The sequence below is a fragment of the Rhipicephalus microplus genome, chromosome 9 (genome assembly GCF_043290135.1).
Source record: "Rhipicephalus microplus isolate Deutch F79 chromosome 9, USDA_Rmic, whole genome shotgun sequence".
Classification (NCBI taxonomy): domain Eukaryota; kingdom Metazoa; phylum Arthropoda; class Arachnida; order Ixodida; family Ixodidae; genus Rhipicephalus; species Rhipicephalus microplus.
In genome coordinates this window covers 38,369,814-38,387,060 of record NC_134708.1, presented here as the reverse complement: position 1 = coordinate 38,387,060, position 17,247 = coordinate 38,369,814, and the positions used below count along the sequence as shown (strand labels likewise).

The window sequence follows — 17,247 nt, the reverse complement described above, 5'->3', positions numbered from 1 at the left end:
ATTTGAAGAGACAGCGGGTGCCAGCTATTTCGACGGGTGCAAAAGCGAAACCAAAATGAAGCTTAATAAAGGTCAACACGACCCAAACACTAATAATTTGAGCTGTTATAGCATCGTTGCAACTGCGTAAATGCTCGTTTCTTTTACTACACTTTAATACACACAATAATCAGTAGATATAATGTGACCCCGCCGAGAGATACATTGGCGTTCGTGACATGGAAAGATCGCGTGGTGTCGACTGGCTGCTGGGCCATCCCAGCAAAATAACAGCGAAGGTAACAATAACCGCGTTTTCCATTTGTGTTTGCCGTGTTGTTTTGCCTCGCTGTACGGGTTCGAAATTGCCTCCGTTTAGGTGCTAGCTCCGTGGGAGGAACGAAATGATTAGTGTTCCACAAGAGTGAAAAATTGCATCACTGTGTAGTTCTAGGAAGCGCCGAAGAAGCATGGGTGAACCCCGAGAGCCGATGGAAACTTCTCAGGGTGAGTTCATTTGAAGCTGTTTTGGCTCACGCGTCGTTGGTAGCACTTCTCCGTGGTATTAAAGTCGTGGGCGCATCCGTGTGATTGAGGTCTTTCAAAGAGATGTTCAACCGCTTATCTACTTTTTAGGTTCAACGCAAGTCAGCGTTGCGAGTAGTCCGGCGGACCTCAATGGTTAGTAGTTTGTCGGGAGTTCATGATGCGGAAAGTCAGTGCTGACTGGTTCGGTGAACGGCATTACAGTAATCACATTTTTGCCTCCTGCTGTAGCCCATAGTTAACCTACTAACGTTGTTTTTAGGATGATATGAAGCGTAAAATACCGTAAGCACTGGCTACGCAACGCTTGTGTACTAACCCGCGCTTGTAAACGGGCGTAGGCAGGTTATATGGGTCGCTAAACGATTTCCCTTTGCTGATTTCTTCGGCTATTTCAGCGACCGATTCGAAACTTGTAAACAAGTGAAGCTTGTGCGAGTCAATGCGTCGTATCGTGCACGTTTTGCGCACGCGCGAACAGTGCTGCCCAAAGATAACCCGCGCCGTAGGACCTCTCCGCGTCTGTCGAAGAGCTCGTGTACGCGTCCCCTTTGTAGCCGTTTTATGAAGCCTGTCAGTGCCTGTGCATCTCTGTACTCGCCAACAAATGTTCGTGGCCTTGTAAACGATGCGCTTGCTACGCTGTCGCTTGTCAAGTTGTTCAACAGAAGACTTTGCGAAGCTCTACTCGATCGCGTCTGTCGTTTTATTGTGCGTCGTTAAAAGGGTTTACCTCTCCGAGAGGGTATAAATTTGTCTGTGGTGAATTTTGCATTTATTCGGTGCGATATACTGTTAATCGAACTGTCGTCAGATGGATATTTACTACCTCTGTTGGTTCTGTAAAATTAAGATAGTGAATTTGAAACAGTCATTTTATTTAGTGCAGCGTGAAGTGCTTAATCTTTTACGCACAGATAACAACTCGATCATGCACTTGAAATTTTAAAAACGTAATTTCGCGCTGCTTGAAAAAAATTCTCCGTTGCCTGCATGATTCTAGCTTGTGTACTAGGCTATCAGGATGCGTTAAATTTCTCAGCTAACTAGCAGCGATGAACCAGTAGTTGCATATCTTAAACTAGCTTCCAGGTTAGCATGCTTGCTGGAGTGGCTGCTCTAGTATACATATGGAATCACACCTGTCTAGTCCGCCCAGCTGGCCACTGCAGCTGCTGTTTTCAGCAGAAATGTGCAAAGAAGGACGCCATAATGATACCACACATAGGTTAGGTTTTTGTGCTATAATTAAAGCATGAATGGAAGCTTGGAGGTAATAGGTGGTAGAAGCTGCGGCCAACAACAGTGTCGACAGCCATGCACGCCGCTGCTCAAGACTGTGATTCTATCCGTACTAGTAGTGTTCCTGGATAAATTTGAAGAGGTTAAGGAAGACCAGGTAGTTAAAGTTATGCACTGCAGTGCACTTTGCAAGAGACTTTATGTCCAGCATGTAAAACCCCAGGATGCATTGTGTTCACATAGATTCCCCTGTAGTGTCGTGGTACCTGCTCCTCATAGTGGCAAATGCATGAAGTCGACACTCTTGACTACTGCATGTGCTTGAAGTAACTGCAGTGTGTGAAAAATATCACTTTTTCTGAACCACTTTGTCAAGGATTCATCGAATGACCTCGGGTTCATTGCGATTGAGCAGTGCTTATAGCACTCGGCTGCTGAACCGAATGTCACGGGATCGATCCCGGTTGCAGTGGTCACATTCGGATGGAGGCGAAATCAATCAATCAATTAATGTTTCTTTATTAGTGTCAGAAATGTACATTGTGAGTAAGTATGCAGGAGGAAGTCCCAAGGAACGGCCAGTGAGACCTCCTATGTTAATACAAAGAAAAAGCTGAAATGTGAATAACGAAAGAGCAAATCGCAAGAACATTTAATGCTAGAGACCTGTGCACTGTGCGATGTTGGTGCAAGTTAATGAAAACAGATGGTCAATATTTTTGGAGCTCACCAATACGGTGCTGCAGCACCGTATTGGTGAGAAATGTAAGCATACTGTGGTTTTGAAACGCAAAATCCCAGATATTATTGTTATAACCTCAACATTAAAGTTTATTGCCTCACGAATCTGTGGCCAGAAAAATTTCTGGAATTCTTCAAAACGAGCGGAATTACAGGGATTTGTTGCATGCTTTAAGCGCCTTCTCTTGTCCCAACATGCATGCATGAAACAGTGCAGGGAAGGACAGCTGGGGGAAATAAGTTACATTGGCATGTGTCATGATCTTGAGCGCACAATGCAAAATGCGATCACTCATCCCTGCTGCGATTCTTGTGGGTGCTAGTATGGCTACCTTGTAATGTTAGCAGACTATGGAGCAGGGTGCCGGCATGAGGTGGCACACCATGGCAGGAAGTGCATCTGATTCAAATGCGGCTGTTTACATACACCATTGGGTTCATTGTTGGCGGCTCCAACGAGAGTCAGCACAGGCTTCTGTGTGGAAAGAGAGCGCGTGAGAATCTTGTAACTTTGCATTCAACTTGTAAACTTTCTTTTCTGTGTAGGACTGTGAGATTTGGTTGAGCTGTTCATAACAGTGTCTGATTTCTGCAGGATGCGTTTTTTCTCTTAGAGGGTCCGTGAACACTTTTTGACTTGACCAATTGTTGGTAGTTAAGGCTCCCAGGAACACGCATGCCAAATATTATAGCGCAGCACGTGGCCTGGAGTTCACAACAAGTTCTCAAAGTCGTCCAAAATTGTTTTCTTTTCTCTAGGCAAATGATCCTACAGTCCCAAAAATCACTGTGTCCCAGGCCAAGTATCAGATATCGGCTGATTTGAGCATAGCGTGCTTGGTCATTACAGGAACTACCACGGGGGGCCATGGGGGTTCATGCGGGTGTGCTCAACTGTGCTGCAAAGGCACGCGAGAAAGTGCTCAGTCATGCGACAAGCGAAATGCATTTGTTTTTTGCGTGCCATCCCTCCCTGTTTAGCTTCCAGCGCTGTCGTCGGGACAAGAGAAGGGAGTATGTAATTGCAGCGTGTGACAGATCTTTGTACCTTCGCTCGTACTGAACGGATTCTAGAGATTATGCACTGAATTCATGATGCAATAAGATCCTTTAGGTAATTCGTTCGATGGCAGCTTGAAAAAGTGTTGCAGGGCCCCTTTACGGCCTGTGATTTTTGTCCATGTCTCATGTCACAGTGGTCCAGCTTTAAGCTCAATTCTCTTGGTTTTCTGCAGCTTTGGAAAACGCGGATGTGGAGGAAGAACCGCCCACTCCAGGCCTTGAGTGTGCCATTTGCCTGCAAAAGTGCATTCACCCTGCCCGGCTACCCTGCGGCCACATATTCTGCTTCTTATGTGTGAAGGGCATAGCCAACCAGAGCAAGAGGTGTGCCATGTGCCGACAGGTGAGCCCAGCGGAAACCCCTATTGCACCACATCAAGGCGTTTTAGGAGTGCTGGTTTACCCTATGGTCTGTACCATACCAATGTCTTTTTTTTTTGCCGTATTTTACTAGCTGTATCAGCCACTTTGGTTCTGTTATCGTGGGGATCGAGCAACTTGTGCAGCTACGTTTTCTGGTAGTCTAACATGGAAAAGTAATGTTGTAGCGTTAATAGTATGGTATTAACACAATAGCATTAAAGAGCTCGTTTTATAGGAATTATGGTGTTGGGATCCGCATTGTTAGTTGTGAGTAAAAAATTAGCGTTGCCTGTGGGTGAACATTCGAGACAGTTGCAATAAATAAAGAAGGGCTTTGATTCAAAGCCGTAATTTGAACGAATGACTCTTGCATGGCAAGCACGCTGGTACTTGAAACTGTTAACTTATTTCTTTCGCAAACATTTTTTAGACAACAGACAAAACACGGACGGGCGTCTGTTGTAAAAAATTTTGCGCAAAAAGTCGGTTATCATGGAGCACCTGCCAGCTGGTACCCACTCCTTGTTAAGCTTGAAACTGTTGTGGAAAAAGTGCTAATAGAATGTCATGTGGTACGAGGAGTCTCGTTAACATGTGTAGCATTGTGTGGAAGAAGCGTAGAGTCGCTACCAGGCATCGAAACATGTGAATTGCATCAGTGCTTTGTCTAAAAGCCCATCAATAATTAGGGGCAGCATCCAGAAACTGTGCAATCGCACATCTTGCCTTACGACCATGTATCGAGTACACTGCACATGTAGTGGGTACTTCACCTATTTGACTTACGACCATGTAACTGGTACACTGCGCATGTAGTGGGTACTTCACCTATATGCATTACAAACATGTAGTGGGTACACTGCACATGTAGTGGGTACCTCACCTATTCGCAGAAGCAAGAATTATGGCGTTGTGGATACTTTGCAAATGTACTTGCAGTAGGCAGACTAGGATAGGAGACCGAAGCCAGGCTAGCAATTGAGGGGGGAATGTGCTCGGGGACTAACTACACTATCGCACTCTACTCCTGAAGGCAATGCCTTATAAAACAGATTCATTGTCGATGATCTAAAAACTATAAAGCACCTTGTAACAGGCTTTTTGCTGCATGTAGCAATGGCAGTAACATGCACAGTCATGTCCCTGCTAATTTTAAACGTGGTTTCGCTTGCACATTGCACAGTCCTAGAATTTTCACCTATGTGGGTACGCAATACCTCAGTGATGTAAATCAAGAGAATCCAACATCACGGAAGCTCGATAAGCTGTCATGGAATTTAAAATAACAAACTTGTACATTAAAGTGTTAAGTATTTTCAAGTGTCGATTCTGGGAGGACCGACACTTGATAGTATATTTGACGGTATAAGGCCTCGGTTGCAACTGGTCGGACTGGTTGAAAAGACCGCCTATTTTTCAACAGCAATCGCTGTGTGGGTTGGCCTTCATAGGGAAGGTGCAGCTTGAGTCCGCTGTCATTGTTCAAAAAGGCATCTGTCTCGCTCCGAAAAACATCAAGCTGGATCATTGTTTTCATTTGAAACACTAGAAGCCCTGCAATACAAATTTTGGGATGGAGTTTGTGGGAATTGAGGATAGCCCGCCGCCTTTGCGCTGGCTTTGCCGCTTATTTCTGCCGTTCTCATGTCCCATCATGACTCCCCTTCTCCATGGTCTGCCATGCTAGGGGAGCGGGGAGTGACGTTTAACCCCTCTCAACCGGTAGCGGATGTCGACTGTGGCGCCGTGTGCAAAGCTTCTCGGGACGTTCCGCGCGCGTTGGGAGTGAGTCAGAACTTCTCCGGGACAGCATGGGGTAAGCACGCATTTACTTTCTGCCCGTCAACTCCCTTTGTTTGGGGCTTGTTCAGTTTCCGCCAACGGCACCTTTAGTCCGCGGCGAACACCTACCTTTTGTTGCCCCCCGCCATCCTTTCGAACGCTAGGCCGAAGAGCAATGTGGTGTGCTAGTGCGTGGTCATAACTACGTCGACCCGTACCTCTCGGAAGTCAATAGAGCGGAGTTTGTCCTTGCTCGAGCGATCGGGCCCTTTTGTCCCGGTGTCACCGTGAATCACTTTTGCCCAAGGAGATGTGCTCGCGGCACCCTGTATAGTACTTCTCGCCCTAGGTGTGGATAAGCCCATTTGCTTTCCCGCTGCCCCTGTTGCATTCGGCTCTGTACTGCGTTTTTCGTGTTGCCGCAGGCAATAGTGTTGCGACCTTGAGCAGTTCCGTGTTCTCGCCACGGCGACGGTTAACGCGTGCCCTGCGGCTCGCTAAGACTGGACCCACGCTGGTGGCCGTACTCCTTCGGGATACGTGTATGCTACACTGGCGCCCAACTTGGGGCATTACAAGTTTTAAATATAGCTGGCCATAAGTAAGCTGGAGGATGTGTGCATAGTGGCCTAGTGGCTAAATGCATCATGCTACAGAGCCGGGGTTACAGGTTTAGATTTCCAATCCAAATTTCACCAGACATTTTTCTATTATTTTTTTATTTGAATCTCCCTTGAATATTCGCTCTCGGACCACATTGATTTTCTGCTCTTAACCAATGATGCTGGCGCCGCCGACACCGGTATTCCTGTGAAACAAGATCAATGCTGTCGTGTCGAAAGGCATAAAGTCTCGTTTCTCTCTGCCTCTCTCATTTTTTTTTCTTAGGAAATTCCTGCGGACTTTACGGAAAAGCCGGAGCTGATTCCGGATGCAGAGTCGGAGCTGGACTCCCCCACTGAGGAGAGCTACAGGTGGTTTTACGAGGGCCGCAACGGCTGGTGGCAGTATGATGAGAGGACCAGCGCAGAGCTAGAGGCAGCGGCTGCCAAGCAACTTCCCAGGTACAACGCTCACAGCGTGCAAACTGTCAATTTTTTCACATGCTATGATGGTATGGTGGTCATGTGGTTTGACTGCTGACATTTAAAGGGGAACTTGGGTGCATTTTTCACCATGTTGAGGTTATGAGGTTTTGAAATAGCGTTAACGGATCTTCTAACAGCTAGAATGGTTCATTTTGCCAAGAGACTCATCTATTTTTAAATAACCAAAAAACAATGAGTACCCTAAATTGGCAGCTGCTTCTGGCTGTGTATACGATGACATCACGGACGCGCCGCCATGGCTGGCCAGGGTGTAAACATGGCACAGGTGATTCTTCTGCCTCGCAAAAAGCAAGTCCGTGATGTCATCCGACATGGACTCAAGCTGTGTCAGCTCGTCTGAACTTATCAGTGACAAAATCAGCGATGATTGCAGCTACTGAACACGGAAGCACCGCCTTTTGATTTCAACCTGCAGGAGCTTGAAGCATATGATGCGCCCCAAATCAACCTCCTCGTTGCTCAATATTGTGCATGCTAAGTGTAAGACTCAATGTTAATTACAACTAATGTGATATGCAGATGACAAAACCAAACTGTGCTCACGGTGTCATCGCATCGTTAATGTGCTGCATCAGTCTGCTGTGCGAGGCAGGGTTTTGAAAAAAAGTAGGAAAATATACACATGCACAGGTTGGCTCATGTTTACAAGTGTGGTTCCAGAGTTGGTTACAACTTTTAAAATTCGTTTTCTAAAAAACTAAACTTACGGTTGTATAATTTGGCACATATCACTATGGTACCGATGAGAACATGTGTTCAAAGTTTTGTTGAAATCGGGGAAATGTCGAAAAATAGGCGAGTTCCCCTTTAAGGTCCCAAGATATAGACCCGTCCACAGTAGCCACATTTTGATGGAAGCAGAACGCTAGAGGCCCGCGTGCTTATATTTAGGGGCATGTTAAAGAGCACCAGGTGGTAGAAATTTTTGCAGCCCTCTACCACGGCGTCTCGTGATTATATTGGTGTTTTGGGACGGGAAAGCTCTGCAACCATATATTATGAACCTCTAAATTTTCCTGTAGTGTTCATGTCTATAATTGTCTACCCCATAAATGTTAAAGCAAAGAAAGAAAGAATACTGGGCTATATATTTATGTATGCCTCAGAAAATACAGAGACGATTTGATTGATTTGTGGGGTTTGACGTCCCAAGACCACCATATGATTATGAGAGACGCCGTAGTGGAGGGCTCCGGAAATTTTGACCACCTGGGGTTCTTTAACGTGCACCCAAATCAATACAGAGACGAGGAAACAAAGGAACAGTGAAAGGGCTGAATTCTAACAAGTGTTTGTTAAAAGTGCGGAAATAATGCTTGTAAGCTATCTCATTTTCATCACATGTTTATGTAAAAGATATCGTGCAGTGTGTGTTTGCACATCTATGCACTCTATAACAAGTCATGATCAGCTAACTCAACGACGGCTTGAGTAACAAAATTAGTTGTTGTCCAGCTGCTCAAGTTAACTAACAAGAACATAATGCATAAAAGGCTTTTAAAGGAGTACAATAGACTCTCAGTAAACGGAAATCTGTTGAACGGAACTACTGCTTAAATGGAACAAGTGATTCTTAAAAGATTTGCTTCGTTCTTGTATTCTGCACACGTGGTCATCTCTCATTAAGCGGAAATCCTTTTAAATGGAGCACATTTTCCTGGTCCCTTCAGGTTCCTTTTAATAAGAGTCTACTGTATTGACACAATCTGAGGAAATTAGGAAAGGGACATCTTATTGTTTCCTTAGTATGCAGTGTCGATGCTCTCTACTCACCAGCCCCGCCGCGGTGGTCTAGTGGCTAAGGTTCTCGGCTGCTGACTCGCAGGTCGCGAGATTGAATCCTGGAATTGCAGCGGCTGCATTTTCGATGGAGGCGCAAATGCTGTAGGTCCGTGTGCTCTGATTTTGGTGCTTGTTAAAGAACCCGAGGTGGTAGAAATTTCTGCAACCCTCCACCACAGCGTCTCTCATAATTAGTATATGGTGCTTTTAGGACTTTAAACCCCTCATATGAATTAATCAATCTCCACTCGCAGGAGTCGGACAACACGTATAAAATATTTTACTTTGGTTTCTGGTTTTAAAGTTCTCGTCACTGAGTATCAGCAAGCCAGCCCAACTGCAATGGACATTAACCTGCCTAGTCAATACAGTTCTACAGAGTTTGTGAGCACTGCATCCTGCATGCTGCCTAAATCGCAAACATCATTGTCGGAACCTTTGCATCACAATTTGCTCATCGTTGTTTACGGGCAATACCGGCAGATGACAGACTTAGCGCTAGTACGTCACAAGTTGCTGCCACGCCATGTCACTGAGAAGCCACCTTCTTGATATAGAAACCAAGTGTTTTTAAAGGAACAGTAATTTAAACATATGTGATTTCCCAGGCATCCTGATGCTCGTTTAAATTTCTCGACACCAGTATTGTTATTAACAAAAACAGTGTGAATATTTTTAACAATCATGTTTGCATTCCCTTAAGGGGAGATGCTACTCGAAGACACTTTCTTTTAATATTCACCCTAGAGCTATGAAACTTGAGCTGTTTATGGCTTTTTATGCTAATTTCAAATATGTAATTAGTTTAATTGCAAGTTACACACTTTTAGCTCTGCAACATGACAAAGTGAAAACCTTAACCCTTTTGCCCCCCCTCTTTTCATCCCTAAACTTGTGTAATTTTTACCATTCATAGTTCCTAATGCTTCAAATAAAGTGTAGAGTGCAAAGAACTAATTAAGAAGCACATACAAACTATGTAATATGCATGAAAAATGATAGACGTGAGAAGTACATATTTCACCTACCCTAGTAAAGGCATAAATATAATTTTTTATTATACAATAAAGTATTGAAATTTAAGCTAGATAATTGCATTTGTCACACTTTGGAAAAAATTTGGGAAAATTTCATGCAGATCCGAGCACTAAAAGTGCCCGAAAAAGGAGGGGCAGATTGGAAAAAATGGCAAAATTTGTGTTTAGAGAAAAACGGGTTTTAAAGTTACAATTGAGTTTTTATTTATGAAAGATAATAAATCAGATGAAATTTGCACACCAAAAAGAACAATCCTTCTTGTAGTGGCCACTGCGACTAAAATATGCCAGCACCATGAGTTTGTCCCTCTCGGCTTTGTCGAGCCAACTCCTCACAGACATTTCGCTCACAGACAAGGCCACGAACCGCTTGCCAAACTTCCGCTCCATCTGGCAGAGCCTTGTGCCAACTGCAAGTTAGGAATAAGTTCGACAGGACTGCGAAATCTGAACTAAGTCCAGTGTGATGCCATTTTGCAGCCATGTTTGTGCCACATACCGTCGTACATAATGGCAATGTTGTCCCTGCTAAGTTCTCTCACTGTGAGCTCTTTTGACCTCTCAAGATTGGCACTGAAGTCATCCATTGCCGCATCACGAACTTTCCTGCGGACGGGTGTGAATGACTTTTGATGCATTGGCTTTTGCAAGCCAACAACTGCCGCAAATCGGACCAGCTGCTCGTAGCTTATTCCTATAGAGCGCGCCGCACCACGGCTTTCACTTGCGAGCAATGTCTTTTTTCATTCATAACGGAGATAATTACACGAGAAAAGCATTGTTCAGCTGCGTTGCTCGACAAAACATGGACCCCGCAAATAGGTTTCACAGCACATACAGGCGCGCAGCGGCCAATAGCGGTCCCCGATCCGTACCACGTGATAAGCCAGTTGCGGCGCTCGAAAAACGCGGAGAAGCGTGCTTCTTTTTATTATTTCTTGTGCCGCATCAGCGAGGGAAACTGTTGTTGCTTGAAGAGTGAGGCTCGACTCTTTGGCTATGCGATCAACAATGGCGAGCGGCGGCGTATTATCGGCGGCAAGGTGCTCGAAGACTGCACACTTTCGACCTTTTAACAGGCACCTTGTGCTCTTTAGATGCAATTTTAAAGAACTTCCAGTTGTGTCTCGACCTGCATTATTTTTTTTTTCATAACAGTAGAGGTACTAATTTTATCAAAACAGGCGAAAATAACAAATTGGTATATTTGAAACAAAACACGCGTTTTTCGACCCGCATCTCCCTGTAAGGGCTGAAGATTTGCCTAACTAGTGAAAGTACTAGTATTCAAGTCTATGGCAAACATCGTCACCAGAATTACGTCAAACTGGCGCCGTGACTGAGAGTTAGGCATTTGATTATTGCCCATGCAGCGGCTGCTCATTTGTCACTTGCCTTTGCTACTTTCGCTCTGGCTGGTCACTCCTCGCTGTGTCACTTAGATGTAGCATCCACGTTACTTTTGGAGAAGTAACGTGGATGCTACATCTAAGTCGGCAAACTCGCTCATGAGTCCACTTACTCGTGCTCACTCAGATTCAGATAGAGCCGTGAGTGTTAGTCCGAGTGAGTCTGGTGAAAGAAAACTTTCATGAGTGTGAGTCTAAGTGAGTCGGGCTCAGAAAACCTTTTTTTGTAAGTCTGAGTCAGAGAGGGTCCAAAGCTCTGCAAGATATATTTCTTGAGTGAATCTGAGTTCCACTTTTTTTGACGACCTATGGCTACGTCACTAGTTGTGTCATGTGCTTTATTTTTTTCTCATTTCAAAACACCACGCACTTAAGGCATAGCTTAGTCCATACCTTTAGTTTGTCCATTGCAGCCACTGCTTTGCTGCCCTGGGTGAAGCTTCAGGCATGCCTCGACAAGGCTTGCTTTAGCACGAGAGTGTCCAAAGTGCGTGGAAATTCTGCCGGCTTGCATGTATCGGCGCTCCCAAGAGGATCATCGTTTGGGCAATTCGTGTGGTGCTTTGAAGTGACTCTGTAATGCTGGCCTCAGGCTGAACCACATACATGTTTTTGATGTCACATAGTTGGCATTTCTAGGTCACGTCAGTGGCACTGAGATGATAACCGTCACCTACAAATATCAGCGAACTTCACTTTGCTACAAACTTTGCGGTGACGCTGTGTACAGCTAGGCTTCGCATAGCAACTTACACATAGGTCGGCGAACTCACTCGTGAGTCGACCCACTCGGACTCAGTTGGACCCGGATCAACCTGCGAGTCTGAGTCGGAGTCATTCCAGGTGAGTAAAATTTTGGGTGAGCTTGAGTTCGAGTGAGTCTGGTTGAAGAAAATTTCAGTGAGTGTGAGTCCGACTCGAGGAAAATTTCGAAGAGTTGGAGTCCGAGCCATTCCAAAGTGCAAGATATATTTCTTGAGTGAGCCTAAGTGAGTTCCACTTGTGTTTGCCGACTTATGACCCTATCCACTCGTCTTCAGCATTACTACGAGCCTTACCTGGACTCATGTTTGTGCTCGCATCTACTCATGAGTATTCCAAAACAGTGTCGTTCATACACCATTTCGATATTTAAGAATTATAGGAGTGAGTTATGTAGCGGGATGCCTTATACTCTGCCTCCACCAACTGTTCCGGGAAGTTCTTGATAAATTTGTCTTATGTTGACATCTCTCTTCCAAGAAAAGTGCTCTCGCTGGTTTACCACCACTCAAAATCACCATATCAAAAGGTGTCAGAAAGAGCACCGATTACGTGAGATATTGGTGTTTAGGAGCATTGACACCATGGTCGAAAAGGCTCGTGAGTCGACTCACTCGCACAGACCAAGATCGAGCCATGAGTCTGAGTCCTAGTGAGTAATATTTTGGTGAGCTTGAGTCCAAGCGAGTCCGGTTGAAGAAAATCATTGGGAGCATGAGTTCGGGTGAGTCTGCCCCACGAAAATTTCGGCGAGTCTGAGTCCGAGTGAGTCCTAAGCGCAAAATACATTTTGTGAGTGAGTCTGAATGAGCTCCACAATTTTTGGCAACCTATGATCCTCAATGCAGAGCCACAACAGCTGTGCCAATCGCGCCAATATAATACAATTCCCTGTTTTTGCGCTGAGCTCCACCAAAATGCCCGACCAGCCTCAAAATTTCTTCACTTGCCTTAATTTGAGAGAGAAATAGAGGCCACGTTGTCCACCTGCACTTAGCCTCATCAATCAATACAGGGATCGAGGTGTGCCGACCCTAACCCCAAACTACGGTGCAAGATGTATGCTCATTAGGCGAAGACATTGGCAAAATGCGATCGACCAGATCAAGTGACAACTGGTGCACCCGCTGGTCCGCTTATCGAAGTGGAATATTTATCAGCAGGACGTCATAACTTCAAGATAAAAATGCGTTGCCGAAGCCAACAACACTTCATGCGAAGTACGAATTTTCTAGTCGGCAAACGTGGCTATGGAATGTTAGAAGCTGGAACGTATGCGGCTGTTACTGGGTATGAAGAAACTCGATGTGCTGGGAGCGCTGGCGTTGCTGACGACCATGTTAGTTGCCATAGTAACCGCAGATGCGACATATCCGGTGCAGTCACTGGGCCAACGGGCGTGTGCCGTCGCCATTTTATCTGGTCAAACGCGCCTTGTAAGCGAACCGAGAAGTTGTGCCCAAAACCTAACCCCATTGCGAAAAAAAAAAAAGGGGCAGGCTAGCAGTTTGAAAATTTCTTGGCCTTGTACCCCTTGTATAACCCGTGCAGAACGCAGCTTGAAGCAAGAGACACATGGTGCAATTCGGCATCCGATGCGGCACCGAATGAGCAATTAGCGCTCAGGCTCTGCCCACATACGTCCCCACGCTCGGAATACATTGTATCCTCTTTATTAAGTGCAAAATAAAGAAGCTCACGCAGCCATGCCTTATTGTCTAATAACATGGCCAACAAAGCTATGCCTTCACAAGCGGCAAACATCGACACAGCCCACATTCATTATCAACTTCGAGCGTAGGCCTAGCAAGGCCGATGTTCTCGGTAGCGCCGCTCTTTTCTACGTGAGCTCATTGTCGAGCGCTTCTTTTTACCAACACGATAAAAGCTCTTACACTTATATGACGCTTTCACATATGCAACTGGTTTATTGGACGACCTCGGTGTAAAAAGCAAAGGTGGGAACGAAGTGGGTCGGTTCGCCGAGACTGCCCGTGCCACTGTTTGTTTACCTGCGATATGGACTTCCATCACGGCTCGACCTCTCGTCGTTGGTTCAGAAACTGGCATTGCGTTGCAAAAATATCACTCTTCAATCATCACTTTATTCAACCATGAGTTACTTAACATCAGCTACAGTTTATCAAATGTTTTGGATGCCACTAGCAAGGGTGATATCCTAAAATACATGGGTGATCAGTGCTATCGGAGTGGCGAGGCAGAAACTTGCGACGAGCGCCCACCTGTGGCACCCCTTGTCACGCTCCCGAGCTGCTATTGGCTGCAGCCGCCAGACCGGCGCAATTGCCGCGTGGCTACATTCAGCAAGCTGGATGCGCGCTTGGCGTGCGAATCGTCACGGCACGCTGTGGGATCCTGTTAAATGTCTGTCAGATGCGGCTGCTGGCACGAACAGCCGTACGGCAATTCGCATCCGTATTCGCACCATGTGTTTCCCACTTAAGTCAGCTTTGCCATCGTACATCGGTGGCGTGCAAAAAAGCGCTTTAAGATTTGGAAGGGGCTGTTAGCACTATTCACAGGACATATCACAGTTTGTTCAATTACACATGTATATACGTCGCATAACGGTGAGTACTAATATGATCACTGACGTCTAACAAACTTACTAGCAATCATTGGGCACTGAATTACATTTCTGCAGCTCTAAAAAATCTAAAAGTACTGTGCGCCGGTATTTTTTTTTTCGCCACTTGTACTCTTGAGTTTTACAAATCTCCCGAATCTCAAGAGCACCAACTCGGCAGATGCACATCTGAATGCTCAGTCTGTCAAAGGATTTGACAGGCACAGCAAATGCTGATGTGGTCTTTATCATTGTTTGGATGTCTGGGGTGGTTCAAAATACTACTTTTATAAAAATAGCAGGGTTCATATTCACTCTGCATGATTTAGGGAATGTTGAATGGTCTGTACATATATTTTTTTTTCTAAATGTAAGTTTTTTCATGCTGCTCCAAGTTTGCTCTTTCATGATAAAATTGAATGTTTTTTCCCCGTAACCTGCTCCAAAGTTGGATTTCAGTGCTCCAAAAGTAAGATCTTGCTGCTTCAAAAATTGCTCCAAATTTTATTTTGGCTGGTGCACCCTTGTCAATGTGTCAATATAAAAAAAAATTCTGTTTCTTGAGGTAATTAGGGTTTATCAGTCAATCGAAGTTTGTACCTGTTTCATTAGATGGTGCCGTTCAGCACGTTGCTCTTTAGAGCTACATACCTTTTGCCTCTCTTATTTGAATTTCGCGATGCATTTTCGCAGGTGCGAAGTACTGATTGCGGGCTTCCTCTACATCATCGACTTCGAACAGATGGTGCAAGTGCGCAGGAATGATTTATCTCGGCGACGGCGAGTGAAGCGGGATCTAGCTAGCGTCCCCAAGAAAGGGATAGCGGGAATCAGACTCGAGGAATCGGTGCACGACACGGCTGTCGGAGTCCCACCTCAGCAACCGGGAGAGTGCAACGCCACGGAGCGTCCAGTGCATGATGAAGCCGAGAATGTGGGGCAAAGTGCCAGCCTTGCCGAAACCACAAGTCCTACAGCTTCCGACTCGGTGGTTGAGCAGGATATTTTGCTTCTGGATTCTTCATTTGGAGGTGGCGATAGTATCCGGTTGGTGTCGGAGGAGGACGGATTTACAGACACCTTTCTAGAAGGGACTTCGATCGGTTCACTGCGATTGGACGATGATGACGAGGACGAGAGAGGAAATGGCGATACCTCGTCACCGGCGCCGTACCGCATCGGCCAATTTGGTCGCAGAAGGTACTACGAGGACAACCTGTGATTTCCATGTGCAGTGTGAAAACAAAAAAATCTGAATTCTTCTCTATGCATAAACTTGCATACATCTTGCATTTAAGCTGCCATAAGTGGCTTGAAGTGATATAGTGATACGTAACAACTTCTGACGCGATTGCTTTGCTTGAAAGGAGCAACCATAGAAAACCTTTAGTTACGGTATTCGTTTGAATGTACATTATGTTGCGGCTGTGTTTTGGAGCCACCGTATTTGGCTGCAGTGTCACTGTCATAACAGAATAGCTGGTACAGTAGGTGCATGTCGATAAAAGCAGTTGGGTTCGTGTATTGGACATTTCATCACCCTATAAATTCATGTTGCAATATACAAAAGTAAGAAAAACACTCATTTTAGTAGGCCGAGGTGGTGGTTGTGTTTTACGTAAAATCATTCATAGAATAACATGGTCGCTCTTTTTTTTTTTTTGTAAATGATGCCGATAATTAGCTGTCTATCTATATTTGCGACCAAAGCATGCAAAAGTCCCTAGCTAATGCAATTCTACTGTCACTCGCACTGTTCTTCTAGCTGCTTCATCTACATTGGTACTTTACGTATGTACATGTGCAGTAAATTGACGTGCTATGAAAATGAATTACAATGAGATCTCAAACAGAAACTTATGAGGTAACTGTGAATTCTGTCAACTACATTTCCAACTCATTCAGTCATCGTTGTCTCGCACAGCGGCCATGCAGGCAAGATCTTTAGTCAACTGATAAAAAAAAACATGAGTGAAAATGGCTCCAACCATGGTCACTGTATGTGATTCCGTTGTCACCAACATTTGAGAAAACACGGATCTCCAAGATCAGGCTTTGGCTGACAAAGAAACTGGCACATAGTTGGTTTTGTGCAAGCGTAAATAAGCCATGCTTATCTTACACAATAGTATGTCATGTACAAAGTTTTCTGTTCATCAGCAATTATGGGCCGATCCATAGTTGAAGAACATTTTCTTTACATCTTCTGGACCAGGACATATAGGGATTGACTTGCATTTGGGCTCGGTCTATGTCTGATTAGGTAAGCACAGTGATTATTGTTAGCCATGACAAGAGCAGACGTGTTTCGCACGCCGCGAGCCCCTTATTGCGTAGCTACCAATGCAGGAAACTGCCGTGCGACTTGTTGCTCCTATTCTCGGTGTTGGTGCTTTCACGGCTGCAAAGGCCGAAGGTGTCGCGTTTCTTTATACATATGTAAACAGCTTGACAGTTCAATTGCTTCTATGTCTAGTAGGTTTCACTTTACCACGAGTGCTCTTGTTTCATCATTGCACAAGTGCTGCAGGTCACACAATTTGTGCACGTTTTGTGTTGAATAAACTGAATGACTTTGGAAACATTGTCACTATTCATTATTTTTTGGTTACTCGACTCTCTGCTGCCTTGCTGCTGGTCTTGCGTGAATGAATTCCAACATTCATGCTACAGTTTATGCTGTTAGCAGAATTCACGGGATCCAATGAAGTGTCATTTCTTTGTTTATAAGCTCGACGATGCTTTGATGTCACCCTTTTTTTCCTGTGCAATGTATGTTGTATTATAAGTGCACTAATGGCATAGTCAAGGCTCGGCTGTCATTTCTGCATACTTTGCCTAATTGA

The 17,247-nt window shown here is 45.0% G+C and overlaps 1 protein-coding gene across 2 annotated transcripts; it reads left to right on the top strand.

The window, feature by feature from the left end:
* The first annotated feature begins 130 nt into the window (after positions 1-130).
* On the top strand, positions 131-16,983 carry LOC119163703 (E3 ubiquitin-protein ligase rnf146). Of its 2 annotated transcripts, XM_037415767.2 has the most exons (5): positions 131-278; positions 359-486; positions 3,744-3,913; positions 6,604-6,779; positions 15,095-16,983. In XM_037415767.2, the coding sequence occupies exons 2-5, from the start codon at positions 450-452 to the stop codon at positions 15,621-15,623; spliced, it is 912 nt and encodes a 303-aa protein (XP_037271664.2). In that variant the 5' UTR covers positions 131-278; positions 359-449; the 3' UTR covers positions 15,624-16,983. The 2 variants fall into 2 exon arrangements, with proteins under 2 accessions (XP_037271664.2, XP_037271663.2); XM_037415766.2 differs by lacking the exon at positions 131-278 and having other exon boundaries at positions 285-486.
* The last annotated feature ends 264 nt before the right edge of the window (positions 16,984-17,247 follow it).

Coding starts and splice junctions, on each gene's coding strand:
- LOC119163703 (XM_037415767.2), top strand. CDS start 450: ATGGGTGAACCCCGAGAGCCGATGGAAACTTCTCAGG. Junction 3,914..6,603: donor GGTGTGCCATGTGCCGACAG/GTGAGCCCAGCG, acceptor TTTTTTTCTTAG/GAAATTCCTGCGGACTTTAC. Junction 6,780..15,094: donor GCTGCCAAGCAACTTCCCAG/GTACAACGCTCA, acceptor GCATTTTCGCAG/GTGCGAAGTACTGATTGCGG.